The sequence below is a fragment of the Protopterus annectens genome, chromosome 12.part0 (assembly GCF_019279795.1).
Source record: "Protopterus annectens isolate FY-2018-M chromosome 12.part0, PAN1.0, whole genome shotgun sequence".
NCBI lineage: Eukaryota > Metazoa > Chordata > Ceratodontiformes > Protopteridae > Protopterus > Protopterus annectens.
The window spans coordinates 1,152,894,826-1,152,912,295 of NC_056746.1; the positions used below are offsets into that span (position 1 = coordinate 1,152,894,826).

Consider the following 17,470-nt stretch of genomic DNA (forward strand, 5'->3'; position numbering starts at 1 on the left):
ATCACTGTGAACATAAAAAAGTTAAATTTGACACCCACACAACAGATAACTTTTCTGGGTGCTCTTCTAAACACAACAACCCAGATGGCATTCCTGACATCCGAAAAGCAACTGCAGCTGGCTTCAACTTTCAAAACCTTGGCATCAGAAACTCAGCTAACTGCAAGGAAATTCCTGCAGGCTTTGGGTTACATGGCCTCCTGCATCCTTCTCATACCAAATGCAAGACTACATACGAGAAAAATACAATAGTACCTAAAAAGTGTATGGTCCCAGCATTGCCACAGTCTAGACACACAAATTGCTGTCTTGCCATGTCTACAAAAGGAATTCCATTGGTGGGCCATGGCATGTCTTCACCTTTGCCTCCAGCCAGCCAAGTGTTAACCACGGACGCCTCGGATTACGCATGGGGAGCCCACTTGCAGGGAAAAGGTCTGCAAGGTTTTTGGACAGAGGATCAGAAGCACCTACATATCAATTTAAGAGATGATAGCTGTACAGAATGCCCTCTTGGCTTTCAGGGATCTTCTACAACCAGGACAACTACTGATTCGGACAGACAACACCACAGTTATGTGGTACATAAACAAGCAAGGGGGTTCACACTCCTACCCCCTTTGCAGACTAGCCATGACTCTTTGGAACACAGCTCTAGCTTGCAAAGTGGATCTACAAGCTCAGTTTCTGCCAGGGAAACAAAATATTCTGGCAGACCGCCTGAGCTGGAACCTGTCAGATCCACACAAGTGGATGCTAGACACCCAAATATTCAAGATGATTACGCAAGCCTGGGGCTGCCCTGACATAGATCTATTTGCATCCCCCCTCAACCACCAGTTACAGATTTTTTGCACAAGAACATTTCACAAACTAGCATGGAAAGTGGATGCACTATCATTCAGTTGGAGAAACCTCTCGGGGTATGCCTTTCCGCCACTACCTCTTCTTCCACGGGTGTTATTAAAGATCAAGCAGGACAAGCCCAAGATGATGATTTTACTGGCCCCACATTGGCCTCGTCAATTTTGGTACTCAACACTGATGACTCTATCCCAAGAGCCACCTTGGATTTTACCTCAAGATTCCAAATCTTTTGTCCCAACACCAGGGCCAGGTTCTGTACTCTCATGTCAAAACTCTCAGCCTGGCAGCCTGGCGAATTCAGGGCCTATGATTAATCCTTCCCTTCCCAAACAGGTCATGGATGTCATCTTAGAAGCCAGACGGCCTAGCACTAGAAAGTCTTATGCAGGTAAATGGAAGAGATTTTGCACCTGGATGCATGCTCAGGATTCGGATCCCCTCATTCCTAACATCCCTCTGATTTTGCTTTACCTGACAGACATGCTACATAAGGGTTTATCCTTCTCCTCCATTAAAATACATGCCTCAGCTATCTCTGCACATTAAAATACAGATCCTCCAATCTTTTCCCATCCACTTCTGAAACAGTATCTCAGAGGAGCAAATAATTTAAGGCCCCCTAGGACACCACCCATACCTGCCTGGGACCTCAACTATGTTCTGGAGAAACTCACTCTGCCTCCTTTTGAGCCTGCTGCCACATCTGATATTAAGTATTTATCATGGAAGACAGCTATTCTGCTGGGTTTGACTTCAGCCAGGAGAGTCTCAGAGTTACAAGCACTCATGGCTGTGGAACCTTATATTATTTTTCACCAAGACAGGCTGTCTTTAAGGACTAATCCTACTTTCATGCCGAAAGTGGTTTCCAAAGTGGCTTTAAATCAAACTATTCACCTGCCAACTTTTTTCACTAATCCACAAAATAAGGGGGAAAGGATCTTGCATTCCTTGGATGTACACAGACAACTTTGTTTTTACCTGGACAGTGCCAAGGATATCAGGAAAACACAGCAACTGTTTGTTTCTTATGCTACAAATTCCCAAGGCAAAGCTATTTCAAAACAGACCATTTCTAAATGGATTGCTCATGGAATCAGATTTTGTTACTCTCATCATGGAAAGCAAATCCCAGGAAAAATTAGGACTCTCTCTACCAGAGCTGCTGCTACTTCAGCTGCCTTTCTCAGGGGAGTACCTACCAAAGATATTTTGGAAGCTGCAACTTGGAGTTCACTGCATACTTTCTCTAAGCACTACAATCTCCCTCTTTACTCTAAGTCTAGGGCAGACTTTGCTTCTGCAGTCTTGCAGGGCCTTCTAGCCGCCCCTTCTACTCTATAACCACCACCCTTTATCTCAACTTTGGGATTCAACCCTACAGTGATGACTGCAACAGTGAAACACGATGAACATAGTACAGTTGTGTACACTTATCATAAATGTAGATGTTCGAGTGTCTTCACTGTTGCAGTCTGGGTTACCCTCCCTCCTGACCCCTCTTACATTTTCATTAGTATGGTTTCCTACTTCACCCTTCTTTTGAGGTGTATTTGCTTCAGGGTATGGGGTTTGTTGTATGTTTCTTTTTTGTTTTACTATAAGCCTTCATTTTTGGGCACCTGACATCTGGGCAAGACAAATTGGAGAACATGGTGTCGGCTGGCAGCTTTGTACTCCTAGTGCTCTGACGTCAGGGAGCATGACTGAACAGCCGACGCCGGACCCAGACTTTGGGATTCTGGCCGACCGAGGACTGCCTGCCGGCAGGAAGAACCCTACAGTGACGACTGCAACAATGAAGGCACTCTAACATCTACATTTATGGTAAGTGTACACAACTGTACTTTACCCTCTCTCCAGCCCCCTGATTTTCTTTGCTTTCAACTATCCTTTTTGGTTTGGCATATCTTATACTATGTGTATTTGCTTTTTGCTGGGGTGTTCTACACCATATAATTGCTTCCTATTTTGGGGGCACCTGACATCTGGGACAAGAAAAACTTATGTGATGGCATCGGCTGCATGTGTTATACCCCTGACGTCATGGAAGAAGCGACAGCATCCGAAGCAGAAATCCCAAGACCCTGGTATTCAGGCCGGCTGAGGGCTACCTGCAGGCAGATAACCCAAATGTGATGACTGCAACAGTGAATACACTCAAACATCTACATTTATGTCGTGTACACAACTGTACTTCTTCCTCCAAGGTACCTTTTTACTATGCCTTCTCCTGAGAGAACCAGTCCATCCATGTGGTATTAATGTTGTGCTACAGGCCTTGACTCAGTCTCCATTCAAACATGCTGCTAGGGTTGACCTAAAATTTTTTATCATGGAAGACTTTATTTCTAGTGGCTATCACTTCTGCCAGGAGAATTTCTGAGCTACAGGTTTCATCTTCAAAACCGCCTTACCTGATTTTTCACAAGGACAGAGTGTCTTTAAGAATCAACCCCTCTTTTTTTTCGTAAGTTGGCTTTTGAATCACCCATAAATCAGTCCACTAATCTTAGTGTTTTTCTCCAATTTTTTAAACAAAGGTGAATGTACTTTGCATTTGTTGATGTCCAACATCGGTTGCATTTTTATCTGCACTGGATGAAACCTTTCAGGAAATGTTATCAGTTATTTGCATTCTTTTTCACAGAAAAACTGGAGAAACCAGTAGCCAAAAAAGTCACCCATTCATTCCCACTGGTTGTCACGGTACATTTCTTTAGTTTATCAAGAAAGAGGGCTGCCACTTCCTTTGACTCCAAAGGCTCATTCAACTAGATCTGTGACTTTGTCTACAGCCTTCTTCTGTAGTGTTTCAGTTGATGTATGTGCTGCAGCTACCAGGTCCAAAGTACTTACCTTCACCTTATACTATAAATTAGATATGCATTCCAGATCTAGAGCTTCCTTTCGTTCAGCTGTTCTGCAGAATGTCCTTCCATAAGGCCTCCCAAGTGAGAAAGCAACTGGGGATTCTGTCCTATACATTGAGGAATGAATGGAAAGGAGAACATCAGATAAGAAAGTTATGTACTCACCCTAAAGATAGATCTAGGTTGTCTGTTTCCCTTACTCCTTAACTACTACTCTTCTTAGAGGAATCCCCCCTCCTGTGTCTTCCAGTTACCATCTCCCCATGGTTGTGCCTCCCCAGAGGAAGATGCTGCTGAGACACTCTACAAATGACTATCTCACCTTTGGGGAGACCATTTCCAAAATGAGGGAGTACTTTTAAGTGGGATTCCACTGAGATGTCCAAAGTTCAAAAAAGTTACTATGAACTTCTGCAAATGAACTCCTCTGCTCTTTCAGCTATACCTTCTGAAAATGTACTCCCCTGGTCCTTCAGCTATACCTCCAGTCTTGACAACATTTCTGGATGCCTTGGAAAAAAGATTTATACCTCGGCTACCCCTGGCATTCAGGGGAGTAAACTGTCAAACTCTTATGTCAAAGTATGCCCTAACCCTTATAGGACAAGCCACTAAGCTTTTGACTGAGATCCCAGGCTCTTCTGCCAAGGCACAGATATCCAGCCTCTTGTCCTTGTCTTCTCAGGTCACTAGGCATTCCATTAGGTGCAGCTACAATGCAGCTGAAGCTTCTGCCAGATCTGCTGCATCTGCCTCAGTCCTGAGAAGATATTCATGGCTAATGTTATAGCCCTTACCTGATGACATTAGGGTGAAATCTTGGATGCGCCTCTGGATAACTCTGCTCTCTTTCGGACTAAGTTGGCTGAATTTTTCAAAACTCTACAACAGAAGGGGAAGGAGCTACAAGACCTGCAGCACCTGTTTGTTTCTCCTATCCCCAAATTCCATAGGAATTACCCCTCAAAAACTCAATTTATAAGGAAACATTCTGTCCCTCCAACCCTTTCCATGAGCAGAAAGAGCACCAGGAAGCAACAAACTGCATCCAGGTGTAGTGAAGCTCAGACCCAGAAGCTTCAGTTTCAGGGCAGGGCAGGTAGTCAGTGATTACCTGCTGTTACTGAGCAAGCCTCTCGATACCGTTCCCCTTTCCCTAAGACACACTTACTGTCTAGCTGTTTATAAAAACATCACCTCAGGCAGGCGGGTCTTATCCATCCTAGAAGAGGGTTATTTTATGACCTGGATCACAACCCCTTCCTTGAGGGGCGTTCCACAGCCTCCCAAAGAACAGCTCCCCCTTCTGCAACCAGTTAGACAGTCTAATGGCCCAGGGTACAATTCAGTCTGTCCCTATTACAGAAAAAGGAAATGATTTCTATTCAGGACTCTTCCTAGTCCCAAGAAAAGATGGTCCCTGGAGATGAATCCTAGATCTAGCCCACCTCAATCTTTTCCTGCAAGTACCTTGCTTCCGAATGCTCAGTCTGCTGACCCTCTTCTTCTTGATTTTCCCCTCAGGGATTCCTAGCCACAATGGGCATCAAGGATGCTTATCTGCACATATCCATAAGCCCCAATTACAGGAGATGTCTACACTTCCCTGTGGGCTCCTCACATTTTCAGTTGTCTGCCTTGCCCTTTGAACTTTCTACAGCACTAAGAGTCTTCAAGTAAATGGCACCAGTGATTGCCTTCTGCAGGACTCAAGGGATCCAGATTTGTTCAAAATTCCTGCAACACCATCTACAAGCAGTAATATCAGTCCTGCAAGCACCGGGTTTCAAGATAAACTACCCCAAGTCCAACCTGAACTCCTCTCAGGACCAAATATTCCTGGGGTGCAGGATAAGGATGTATGTCGTGAAAGCCTTTCTGCCACCTCAAAAGGTGAAATACTTAAGGCATTACCTCCTCTCTGTCCTTCAGGTCACATTCTTGACTGCCAGGCAGTACCTCAGACTTCTGGGTCATATGGCATCAACTATCCCTATGCTGCCATTGGTAAGGCTCCACATGAGAAGGTTACAGCACTCACACCCCGTAGAGTACAAAATCCCCTCCCTTTCTTGTTTCAGGAAGGAGATTCTTTGCTGGTTGAATTAAGTGACTTTCAACCCAGGACTCCCCTTACAGGCTCCCTTGCCAGTACAAGAGATGTACACAGATGCGATGCCTCAGATCTGGGGTGGGGAGTAGCCATGGGTTCCCTAAGAGTCCAGGGCACTTAGTCAGACTCTATCAGACAGGAACATATCAGTATGACAGAGATGAGAGCTATTCTTCTGGCCCTAAAGGCTTTCCAACATACGCTGAAGCAGGGACCCCTAAAATTGTTCACAGACGACCGTACAGTTCTGTGGTATGTAAACAGGTGGGGGGAACAAAATCCTGTTTGCTTGCAGACTAGATCTCCAAGTCTGGGAGCTTGCCACACGGCATGGAGTCACTGTACAGGCAGTGTATATCCTTTCAGGTAAGAACACCCAGGCAAACACTTTGAGCCAGTCTATGTCACAGTCCCATAAATGGTTGCTCCACAGGGATGTGTTTTTGGACACAAGTCCACAAATAGGGTACACTTCAGATAGATCTGTTTGCTTCCCCTCTGAATAGACAACTTCCATCCTTTTGCACCAGGCTACCTAGTCCCCTGGCAAGGCAATGGATGCCTTCTCAATCTCTTGGAAGGGGATGTTTCTATTTGCATTCCCCCCATTCTCATTTCTTCAGAAAGTCCTACTAAATATCCAGCAGGACAAACATCTTGTTGGTGACTCCCTTTTGGCCAAGACAGCACTGGTTTCCCCTCTGTCTGCATTTAGCCAGGAGCAGTCACCACAAGTTACCTCCCAGAGTGGACCTTTTCACACAGGACAAGGGATCCCTAATCCATCCACACCTACAATCTCTGAACCTTACCCTGTGGGGGATAGAATTCTGATCCTTGACAGACACCTTTAATAGAATTCTGATCCCTTAGACACCTTTACAATGAGGACATGCTCACAGTCCTGCAGGAGGCCAGGAAACCTAACACTAGGAGATCTTATTTGTCTAAGTGGAAGAGAGTCTCTATATGGTGTCTTCAAAGACAATTGGACCCTTTTCAGGGTGATGTTCCCTTGGTACTGTCATACCTGTGTGGACCCTTGCAGACTAGCGTATTCCTCTGTTAAAGCCCACCTTGCTTCTGTTTGAGCTTGTCTGCCTCTGGACCCACTCTTTGGCATCTCACTTGCCTACAAAGTTATTCCTAAAGGGGGTGCTGCATCTCAGGCCCCCGAGGAAACCCAACCCACCCCAATAGGACCTGAATTATGTTTTAGACAAGCTCACATTGGCCCCTTTTGAACCAGCTTCTAAAGCCTCTTTAAAACACTGCACTTGGAAAGTGGCACTCCTGGCAGCATTGACATCAGCCAGAAGAGTGTCAGAGCTACAGGACCTCATAGCTATCTCCCCTTTCCTCACCTTGCACAAGCACAGAGTAACTCTTAAGACCAACCCCTCCTTCATGCCAAAAGTAATCAATGCGTTATCCTTAAACCAAGCTATTCACCTCCCCACCTTCTTTCCTGATCCTCAGAGTGACAGTGAGAGAGTCTTACATTCCCTTGATGTGCACAGACAGCTTAAGTTTTACCTTGACAAGACCACGTCTATCAGGAAATCAGACCAACTGTTTATTTGCTTTCACCCCAGAGTTCTGGAGAAAGCAATTACTAAGCATAGCATTTCTGCCTGGATTTCCATGACAATTTCCTTCTGCTATGCATACCGTGGAAAATCCTTAGGATCCAAGGATAAAGCCCATTCCACTAGGGCTATGGCTTTTTCTGGACTTTAAAGGACTGGAAACTGCCTCTATTTTGGAGGCAGCTACGTGGATCTCTGGTCACAGCTTTACCAAATATTATAGATTGAACCACATTTCTAAATCCAGGACAGGATTTGCCAGGGCAGTCCATGGATTCCTAGAGAATAGTTCCAAATATCCACCCTGTTCTCTTTGAGCTTTGGCACACTCACCCAAGGGTTTGGAATACTGCAACATGAGAATAGAAGGACATAGGATAGTTGTGTAATATCTTACCATAACCACAGTTGTCCTTCTCTTCCTTGTTGCAGTATTCCTTCCACCTTTCATTAAACTGTCCCTTCTTGGATGGCACTGGACTTGCACAGTTATCCTAGAACTGGGGTCCGACTGGGATGCTCTGTTCTGAGGTTTCATACGTGCAGACGTCACTTTTATGGCCCACGTTCCCTTAGCCAACGTCAGACTTCCCACGTACCCTGCAGTGACTAGAGGCTTTTGTATACTGGCCAGACGTTTGGGTAGCAAGAGAGGAAAACCCAAGGATTTGGAATACTGCAACGTGGAAGAGAATATCTGTGGTTATGGTAAGATTTTACATAACTATCCTTTCTGTCAGCATTCTCTGTGTATCCTTACACTTGATACATATTTTTCTATCCTGATTTTGCCTCCTTTTTTCCTAAATTTCTTTAACTGAAGATTTTATTTTCACTCACTCGTCACTTAGTATTGCTAATGAGAGCTTGTGAAGGGCAGGCAAATGGGGCCAATGTTTGGTGTAGCTGGTTACAGGTAATGTTACTATTTTTTAAAACAATAATGTACGTGCACAGTTTGTCACTCTTTTATGATCTATAAACACAGGGTTCTCTTTGGAACATTAACAAAATATGTTCGTGCAGTTTAACATTGCAAAGTCTCATGGGTTATGATCTAAATGTGTACAGCTTTTACAGAAAGTAAAAAGGAAGAGTAATTGCAGTAAGCTGCAACTCCTGCCTGTCATTTCTGCAGTGAGGAGAAAAATCAGGTCAAATGGAAATCACTAAGCATTTTTTGGCAAAGTAAATATTTAGAAGGCCATTATAATTCCAGGATGGTAGTGTCACGTACTTTAACTTTACTGTTGCATAATTGTGTTTTGAATCGGAATAAAAATGTATGTGAAACAGAAATATATGGCATGGGCTATTGCAGATATATTCTTGTGTCTTTCTGTAGCATGAAATGGCCTCTGTAAAGATGTTTGAGCACTTAATTTCTTCGAATGACCTAGAAGAGGTTATGAAGGATTTTGGTCTGAAGCTTCCAGAAGATCTCATTTTTATTAAAGAACAGATTGCAGGGCCAATCCATATGTCAGATGGGACGCATTCAACTAAAGATAATTGTTTGGTAAGTTAAACCTTTGGAGTGCATCGACACAAAATTTTGAATTACAGGATTTCACTGACTTGCAGCATTATTTCAATTAATAAAGAAAGCTAAGCTCACTTAGTGATTGGGAGTATGAGTAGTTTGTATTTGAATTTATGCAGTATTACCTATTCTCAGAATATTTTTGTTATTGCAAAGATAGTGATAGCAGAAGAGCTTGTTAACAAATAGAAATACTTGGCAAGGTTGAGGAGTTAGAACAATAGTACTAGGACTGTTGGGGCATGAATTTCCTTAAACTCTTGTCATTACATTTCCAAGCTTCCTCGCTGTTTTGTTCATAGGTAGGTACTGGGGCCTATATAAGCCTAGCCAAAAAGGTACCCTGGCTTTTGCCACCCAAGAAAATTATTTTCCTGTGCCCCTGTCGAGCAGAGCCACAGAAGTGATCCCTGAGGTGAACCTCCTATTTCCCATCCAATCATCAAGATTTTTCTTGAAGAATGCTAATGAGGAGCTTTGTTTGATATAGATAGGCAGTTTGTCCCAGAGTATGGGAAGTCTTTGGGACAAGAATCTATCCCTGCAGCACGTTCTGTTTATTGTGGTGACAAGGTTTAGGTCCCTAGAGCGTGTAGCTCAGAGGAATTGGGATTTCTTTAAGTGGAGCATGTCCAACAGCTCTGGGTTTGACTGTGTAGGGCATCTGTTTGAGACCATTAATCCTCTTTGTGAGGTATTTCTGCGGCCTTTCCAGTTACTGTAGATGTCTCGAGGTGCATACCAAAAGGGGCATTATACTCTATAATGGGTCTGAGTGATGAGTAGAGGGGAACAATGACCTCTTTTTTTTCCTGGATGAGAAACCTTTTGTGATGAGGTGTGCCATGTAGAAGGATTTCCTGACAACTGTGGCAATGTGATTATCAAAGGAGAGACTAATGTCCACCTGTGTCCCAAGGTCTCTTATCACACTTTCGATGCTAAGTAGACTACCACCTATGTGATAGTTCATGGGTACAGAGTTTTTACCAAAAGGGATGACAGTGCACTTTTTGGGACTGAGCTTGAGGCCATGGCTTTGACACCAGGCATCTGTCTCAGTGAGGCCCTTTTGTAGGCTGTCCTCATCGTTAGGAGTTTCGATTATGGCTCCTAGTTTGTAGTCATCTGCGAACTTTATTATCCAAAGACCTTCTGTGTTAGTCTGTACTTCAGAGAAGTAGATACCAGACAGGAGAGGACTCAGGACTGAACCCTGTGGTACTCCACTTGCCACTGGTCTGAAGTTGGATTTGGAGTCTGCTACTTTCACAGTGTGGGTTCTGTCAGTGAGCCAGTTGGCAACTCATCTTGTGTGACACAGGGATTTATACCTAGTTTAGTGAGTTTATCTATAATTCCAGAGTGTGGGATGGTGTCGAAAGCCTTGGAGAGATCTAGATAGGCTGTGTGAACCACCTTACCCTCATCTACGGCTTTGGTGACCGCTTCAAAGAAGTCTATTAGGTTTAGGAGACATGATCTGCCTTTTACAAACCCGAACTGTGTGGGGTCCAGAGTTTGCAGATTGCCAGTGTCGTTGTTTATAAGTTTCATGTTGATACGTTCCATGGCCTTGCAGACCATGCTCGTCAGGCTAATGGGGCAGTAGTTCCCGGGGTCCGTGCTGGATCCCCCTTTGTGGAGTGGGATAACAGTCACTGTGCACCATTCAGTGGGCACAAAGCCCGAGGTGAGGCTATGATTGAACATGGTACTTAGGTGTGGTGCCAGTTCATTGTGTAGTTCATGTAGAACATAGAGTGGGATGTTGTCATGTCCCATGGATGCTATATTCTTGGCTTTGGAGAGTAGTTTTTACCTGTGCAGCTGTAATTACAGGAACTTTGCATTCTTCCAGTATAGAGATGGGCCCTTTAGGTTTGAGAGGGGGGTAAAGTTAGCACTGAAACCTATCTGCCAGGATGTTGGCAATATCAGATGGTTCTGTATATTTAGTGCCATTGTGCTGTAACTCTGAGCAGATCTGAGTGTTGCCATTGAGATTCTTGACCTAGCTATAGATTGCTTTGTGGATGTCTTTAGAAAGAGTGGAGATTTTGTTTTCGTAACTAGCTTTGGAGGATTTTATGAGGGATCTCAGCTTCTTACTTAGGCTGACCAGGGAGTTCCTACAATGATGGGATTTTACTCTCTTTTTTTTTTTTTTTGCAGCAATTTCTTTCTTCTGTTGTAGAGTTTGTTTATGGCAGGGGACCACCAGACTGGCTTCCTTTTTTTGCAGGATAGCTTCTTGGTCCTGTTAGGGATAACATGATCCATGCACTCATGTAAGTGCTTATAAAATGCATTTGTGTAGGATTCAGCAGTCATACCTCTATTGTTCGTCTGCATGGGTGTCATGAAGTTTGCCACTTCTCTCTTAAGAAGTGTGAAGTTGGCTTTGGAGAAATTATTTACGGCCGTTTCCCTAATGGGGGGGTGGGGGTGGGATGTGGATGTCTAGGGTGATTAGCTTGTGGTCGGATGTGACTAATGAGGAATTGACCTCTGCTGTGGAACACCAGTCGCCCATGTTGGTATTGACCGGGTCTAGGATATTGCTGCCCCTATTGGGGGGTGTGTATAAGTTGATCCAAGAAGTTGGAATTTATGAATTCTAGAAAACGTTGAGCAAATGAATTGGTACCGGAGTAGTTTTCCCAGTTAATGGTGGGATAGTTGAAATCACCCATTATTAGGGTGTTAGGTTGTACCCTAATATTTTTCATTGTGTCAAGAAATGAGGAGTGGCAATCCTGGGGCGTGGTGGGGGAACTTTAGCAAGCTACAATTTGGATTGGGTTCTTGCCCAGAGTTAGTTGCACTTGAATATTCTCTGATGCATTATGCTGAGCAAATAGCCTGGAGGTGTGGATATCCTTAATGAATATGGACACACCTCTGCCTTTAGTGTTTTGATCCAGGTTGGGTGGCCGAAAGATGTGGTATGAGTTATAGGGTAATGCAGGGGTGCTCTCTGGAGCCCTTAACCAGGTCTCTGTCACTGCACATATGTCAATGCTCTCCATTTTAAGGAATGCCTCAAGTGAGTGCATTTTGAGGTTTAGACTTCTACCATTGAGTAGCATTAGCCTCAGATTTTGCTTGCTTGTACCTGTTATGGTGGTAAATTTGTCATTTGAACCTTGCTTAAAAAAGGCACTGTAGGGGTGGCAAGAGCGTTAGCCAGTATCCAGAATCCTAAGGGTGACAAGTGCAGGCCATCCCTGGCAAAGCATCATGGTCTGTCGATCATGTCATCCCAGGCAGACAGATACTGGATCCCCTTAGAATGACAGCAGAAGGTTAGCCAATTGTTGATATCAATAATTTTGTCCTTGTACTGTGGTATCATTCTGGGTGATGGTAGGATGCTACTCCAGGCTTAGGGTCATACCTGCCTGGGCTGCACGTTCAGAGAGCTCCCCCATGTCTCTTTTCATGTAGTCCAGGGAGGTACGTCTCAGGTCATTCACACCAACATGGACAATGACAGCATCATATTTGTACTTGTTGTGGAGTGACCTGGGTGTGTGCGTTATGTGGCGGATACTGTCACCAGACAGGCAGCTGACACTTAACTTTTTCCCTGTTTAGCCTGGTGAGTGGAACATCAGTGTGCCTGACTATGGAGTCACCTATGACTGGAGTGTTGGGTACGCTGTTATGCCTTATGGGCTGTGGTTGGGTGGTACACTGAGTTTGTGGGCTGTGTGTCATTTGGGTTGTGTTTGGGGGGTGGGGGGTTGCTTACTTTTCTGCTTTGAAGGTCTCTGGTGCTTGGGCAGATTTTTATTGAGAACCTCCGTGAATGTAGATGTGTGTTTTGTGTTTCTATGTGTGTGTTTTGGAGGTGTAGGTTTTGAGGGACCTTATGATGTGTGGTGTGGGGCAAATGTTTACCCTCTTCTCTTGACTGTCTAGTCCAGTCTTGGGTGAAGAAAACTTTGCTTCCAGTTAATCTATATAAGTGCTTCTCTCACAGGTTGTAGTGTTGGGTGGTAGGAGGAGAGGGATGTCTGTGTACATGAGGCAATTGCTGCATTGCCCCAAGATGCCCAGATTCATCATGTAGACAGGAGAAAACACCGGGAGCTGACCCATAGACATGCCTGGATAGGTACTTATTTATTAAGTACTAAAAACTGTTTTCTTCTAGACAAGTGAGAAAAGTTGAGTGCTGTAGTAATTTGTAGCTTATTTAGTGCTTACAATGGGTTTTGAGCAAGTGCTGAGCTCAAAGAAACAGATTTGAGTGCTAAAACTAAAAAACTGGTTAGATGTTCTTCGTGTTTCACTGTTGCAGTCATAACTGTAGGGTACTCCTGCCGGCAGGCAGCCCGAGGTCGGCCAGAATATCAAAGTTTGGGTCCGGCGTCGGCTGTATCAGCAAGTACCCTGACGTCAGAACGCATGGGTATAAAGCTGACAGCCGACACCATCTTCTCCAGTCTTTCTTGCCGTGCAGTGCAAAGCAGTTCGCTAGTTGTTGGTTGGCGTTTTCAAGACAACGTGGTGTATTTGTCATCGGTCCGAAGTTTTCTACTTCTCTTCTCAAAGCTAAGTACCCCGTTGGGGAAACCTTTTTCTTGCTCCTCCGATGTCAGAAAAAGTTAATAATTGTGTATCGCGTGGAAAACAAATACCTCATAAAGATTTCCACTCTTACTGTCTACCTTGCTTAGGCCCTGACCACGACGTTTCTTGCTGTCGGTTCTGTGCCAGGTTTAATTCTCGCACTATCAAGCATAGGTACAATTGGGCCTTGAATTACTTCGGTAGACTATTTAATTATAGGATGTTGTCGGATACTTTACCGACTACCGGAATACAGAAGAAACGCAAAGACAAGGACAGGCCTCCGAGGTCCAAACAGGATACTTTGCAGCCGGAGCCAGCTTCGGGTTCGGTGGTCGTCAGTGAGGCGCTTTTGCAGCCCCTGTCGTCCGCCACTTCAGAACCGATGGCCGACACGGACTCCCATGGGGAGCCATCTAGGCCTAGTAATTTGTCTGCTGCAGGACCTTCGGACGTCGCTCCTTCAGATGGGTCCGGAACCGCTGTGCAGGTACCGGCTTCTGAGGGGGTCTTCAGGCCTTCACATATTACTATTTCCACAATTTCCACAAAGACAAAGGCTAAGTCAAAGACTCCTGTTAAACCCAGACTTTCTGCTCAAGCTTCTTCGGCTTCAGAGGGGGTCTTCAGGCCTTCACATATTACTATTTCCACAAAGACAAAGGCCAAGTCAAAGACTCCTGTTAAACCCAGACTTTCTGCTCAAGCTTCTTCGGATTCAGCTCCTAAGACTCAGAAGCAATTACTACGGATGGCTGAGGATTTATTAACTATGATTAGGGGCTCTCACCCTCCTCCTGAGAAAAAGCCTAGACAGGATATCCCTTATGATTCCTCTGATCAGGCTTCTGTATCTTCAGATCTGAAGTAGGAGATTCATTTGTCTGCAACCTGTGGGTTATGGATCCGATATCGAATCCGAACTGGCATGGTTTACCAACTATGGATCCAAGCTCTCAGCTCCTCCCCTCACCCATAATACCCTGCTCTACCCTCATGACCTCAGATCTCGTTTGCCTCGCATGGTGACCAGATTGTTTTTCCAGCTCTCCAGCTAAGTGATAGTTTTCAGCATTTAAATTGTAAAATTTAAATATTTTTTTGGTTGATTTGTATGAAAGTGTAGGTTTCCCTTTGTGTATTATTACTTTTTTAGAGTTTAATCTAAAATTTATATCCCTCCCCTCGCTGGTAGCGTAGTGTGTGTGTTGGGCCTGTGAGTGATTTTGTTTTAGTTACTTACCTTAGTTATAGTAACTGTTGTTTGTTAGCTTGGGATGTCTGAGCAGCCCAAGGCTATTTTTTCCAAATGCTCCGAGTGTGGCCATAAGCTTTCCCCAGCTGATGGCCACACTCGGTGTGTTAAATGCCTGGGGGTTGAACACCTCGCATCTGGATGTTCCATTTGTGCAGGGTTCAACCCCAGGGCATTGAAGGAGCGGAGGTCCAAGCTTGTTTTGGCGGGCCTTTTACCGCCGGACTCGGCTCCGACCTCCGCTCCTTCGGGAGTAACCACGGTTATTCCCTCTCCGGCTCCCCCTCCTCCTCCTGGGACTCAACCTCCCGCTTCTGGTTCGGAGGAGAGGGATGCTAGAAAAAGGGACCGGAGGGAGAAGCACCATAAGCGGCGGGCCGAGACCTCTGTTTCGGCCCCGCCAGCCAAGCGGGCTTCTCCCCCGGCTCCATTGTCGGCTCGATCTCCTCCTCCTCAGCTCCGGTCTCCAGTGTGTTTTTCACCGGGACCTGAGGAGGAGGAGACCCGATCTCCGTCGAGGCTATCGAGGAGGCACTCAAGGCCTACCTCGGTAGCCTTGTCGAGATCTACATACAGCCTATCGGATGCTGATCTGGACCGGATGATGAGAAGGTTCATCCAGGCCCAGATGCAGAGGGGAGTGCTCTTGCCCCCCCCCCCCCTCTGGGGGGGAGCTCGACCCCCTTTTTCAAGCCGATTGCTCCTTCTCTGACCCGCTACCCGGGTTCGGAGCAGTTGGAGCCGAGCAGCTTCGAGCGGGGTGGGTCGGCGCCGATAGTACTTGGTACCGGATCCGACCCTGCCCTCGAAAGTGCATCGGATCCGTCCTCGGAGCCTGGATCCGAGCCTCGGATCCGGGGATCAGTGCTCCTTCGGCGCCGTCTGTGTCGGAGCGCACTGTCCTCAGATCCAAGCGCCCGTGCGGCTCCGATCCACTCTTCGGATCCGAGGGGAGCCGATTGTCGGATCCTTTGGTCGAGGTCGGCTCCCCTTCGGCGTTTGATGTAGTGGAGAGGGCCCTGTTGAGGGTCTCCGGACCCCGGCACTTGTTTTGGCTCCGTCCGCTCCCTCTGCACTGGGTCAGGCTTCCACCATCCGGCCCTTGGGACAGCCCGCTTCTATGCCCCAAGCTGTTCCCCTGGAACAGGTTGCTGCTTGCAGGAGTCCTCTGACAGCCCCCAGAGGATGTTCCTCGCAAGCATACGCAAAAGGAGGCACATTGACTCCCGAGTCTCTCACGGAAGACACGGATTTGGAGGAAGGGAAGGCTCCCCACGGTCACCCCGAGGATGTCTCATTTGGAGACATCATGGAAATGCTCCGTATAAGGGGTGGTCTGCCCCAAGTCTTCCTCGGACGAGTCCGTGTTCTTGGAGGCATTTGAAGCGGGCCCGTCTACCTCTTGGGTGTCCCCTCCTGCCGATCCCCTGGTGGACCTCATTACCACCAGGGCGTGGAAGGAACCGGACACCGTGGAGCCAATTCCTAAGAGGCCCGACAGGATCCTCAGCCCTCCGTCTGACCGTGACCATTGGAGTAAGGGGCCTCCGGTAGATGCCATGTTGACGGCGGCGGCCACCAAGAGGGAACTTGCTCAGGAGAGTCCCTCAGTCCATCCCCCGAGCAAAGAGTCTCAGATGATGGACCGCTTGGGGAAGCGGATGTTTAGTTCAGCGACCTTCTCGGTAAGGGTGCTGAACTACCTGGCACACGTCATTAGGATGCAGCGAGATCTCATTAAAGAATACGCTGCATCTCCCCCAGAGTCCATGGCGGAGGAGGACAAAGTGCTGCACTCCACCCGCATGGCCACTCTTAGATCAGTTACCAATACCTCTATGCGGCTACTCTCCCATGCCACGGAAGGCGCTAGAGCTGCAGGGGCAGGTCTAGTCACTAGACGTCAGGCCTGGCTCCGACATTGCGATTTTTCTGAGCCCTTCAAAGCGTCATTTGCGAACGCCCCCTTTGATGGTTCTGCCCTCTTTGGCAAAACCGTTCGCGACACTTTGACCCAGAGTGAGAAGGACGGGAAGACGCTGTCTGCCGTCGGAATCCGCTTCTCTGCACCCCAGACGCCCTATTCTAGGAACCAAAAGGGTCAGAAGAAGATGTGGTTCCGGAAGTCGCAGCAATCCCAGCCTGCTCCGGACTACCAGTCCTTCCATGGCAGAGGAGGACAGGGAGGACGCCGCCCTAGAGGCAGAGGGGCTCCCAGGAACTTCGGGTCCAGAGAACCCTTCTCTGAATGACCCGCGCAGCAACCCTGAGGGGTTGCCCGGCTGCTCCATTCTGGAGGCAGTCTGGGGACGTTTTTCGGGGCACCTAGCGGCATGGGAGTCCATAACATCAGACCGCTGGGTTCAATAGATCATATCCAGAGGATACCGCATCCCTTTTCGTCACTTACCAAAGTTGAAGTCCCTCCCAGACGTTCCACCCGGTCAACGGGAGGCCGCTTTGGCAGAAATTGGCCATCTGCTAAAGAAAAGAGCCATCCAGCCCGTCCCCCCAGACCAGATTGGATCAGGGTTCTACTCCAGGTTCTTTTTAGTGCCAAAAAAGACGGGGGATCTAAGACCAATTTTAGACCTTTCTCTCTTGAACCTGGCAGTCCCCAAGGAAAAATTCCGAATGGTCACTCTACAA

General features: G+C 46.6%; 1 protein-coding gene across 1 annotated transcript in view; it reads left to right on the plus strand.

The window, feature by feature from the left end:
• The window catches only part of SAMHD1 (SAM and HD domain containing deoxynucleoside triphosphate triphosphohydrolase 1), a gene marked incomplete in the record, with an annotated part of 1,343,678 nt that overhangs the window by 590,361 nt on the left and 735,847 nt on the right, over nucleotides 1–17,470 (plus strand). Inside the window, 1 exon segment of the mRNA XM_044090179.1 lies at nucleotides 8,788–8,961. Within this exon segment, the coding sequence (XP_043946114.1) occupies nucleotides 8,788–8,961 (174 nt within the window).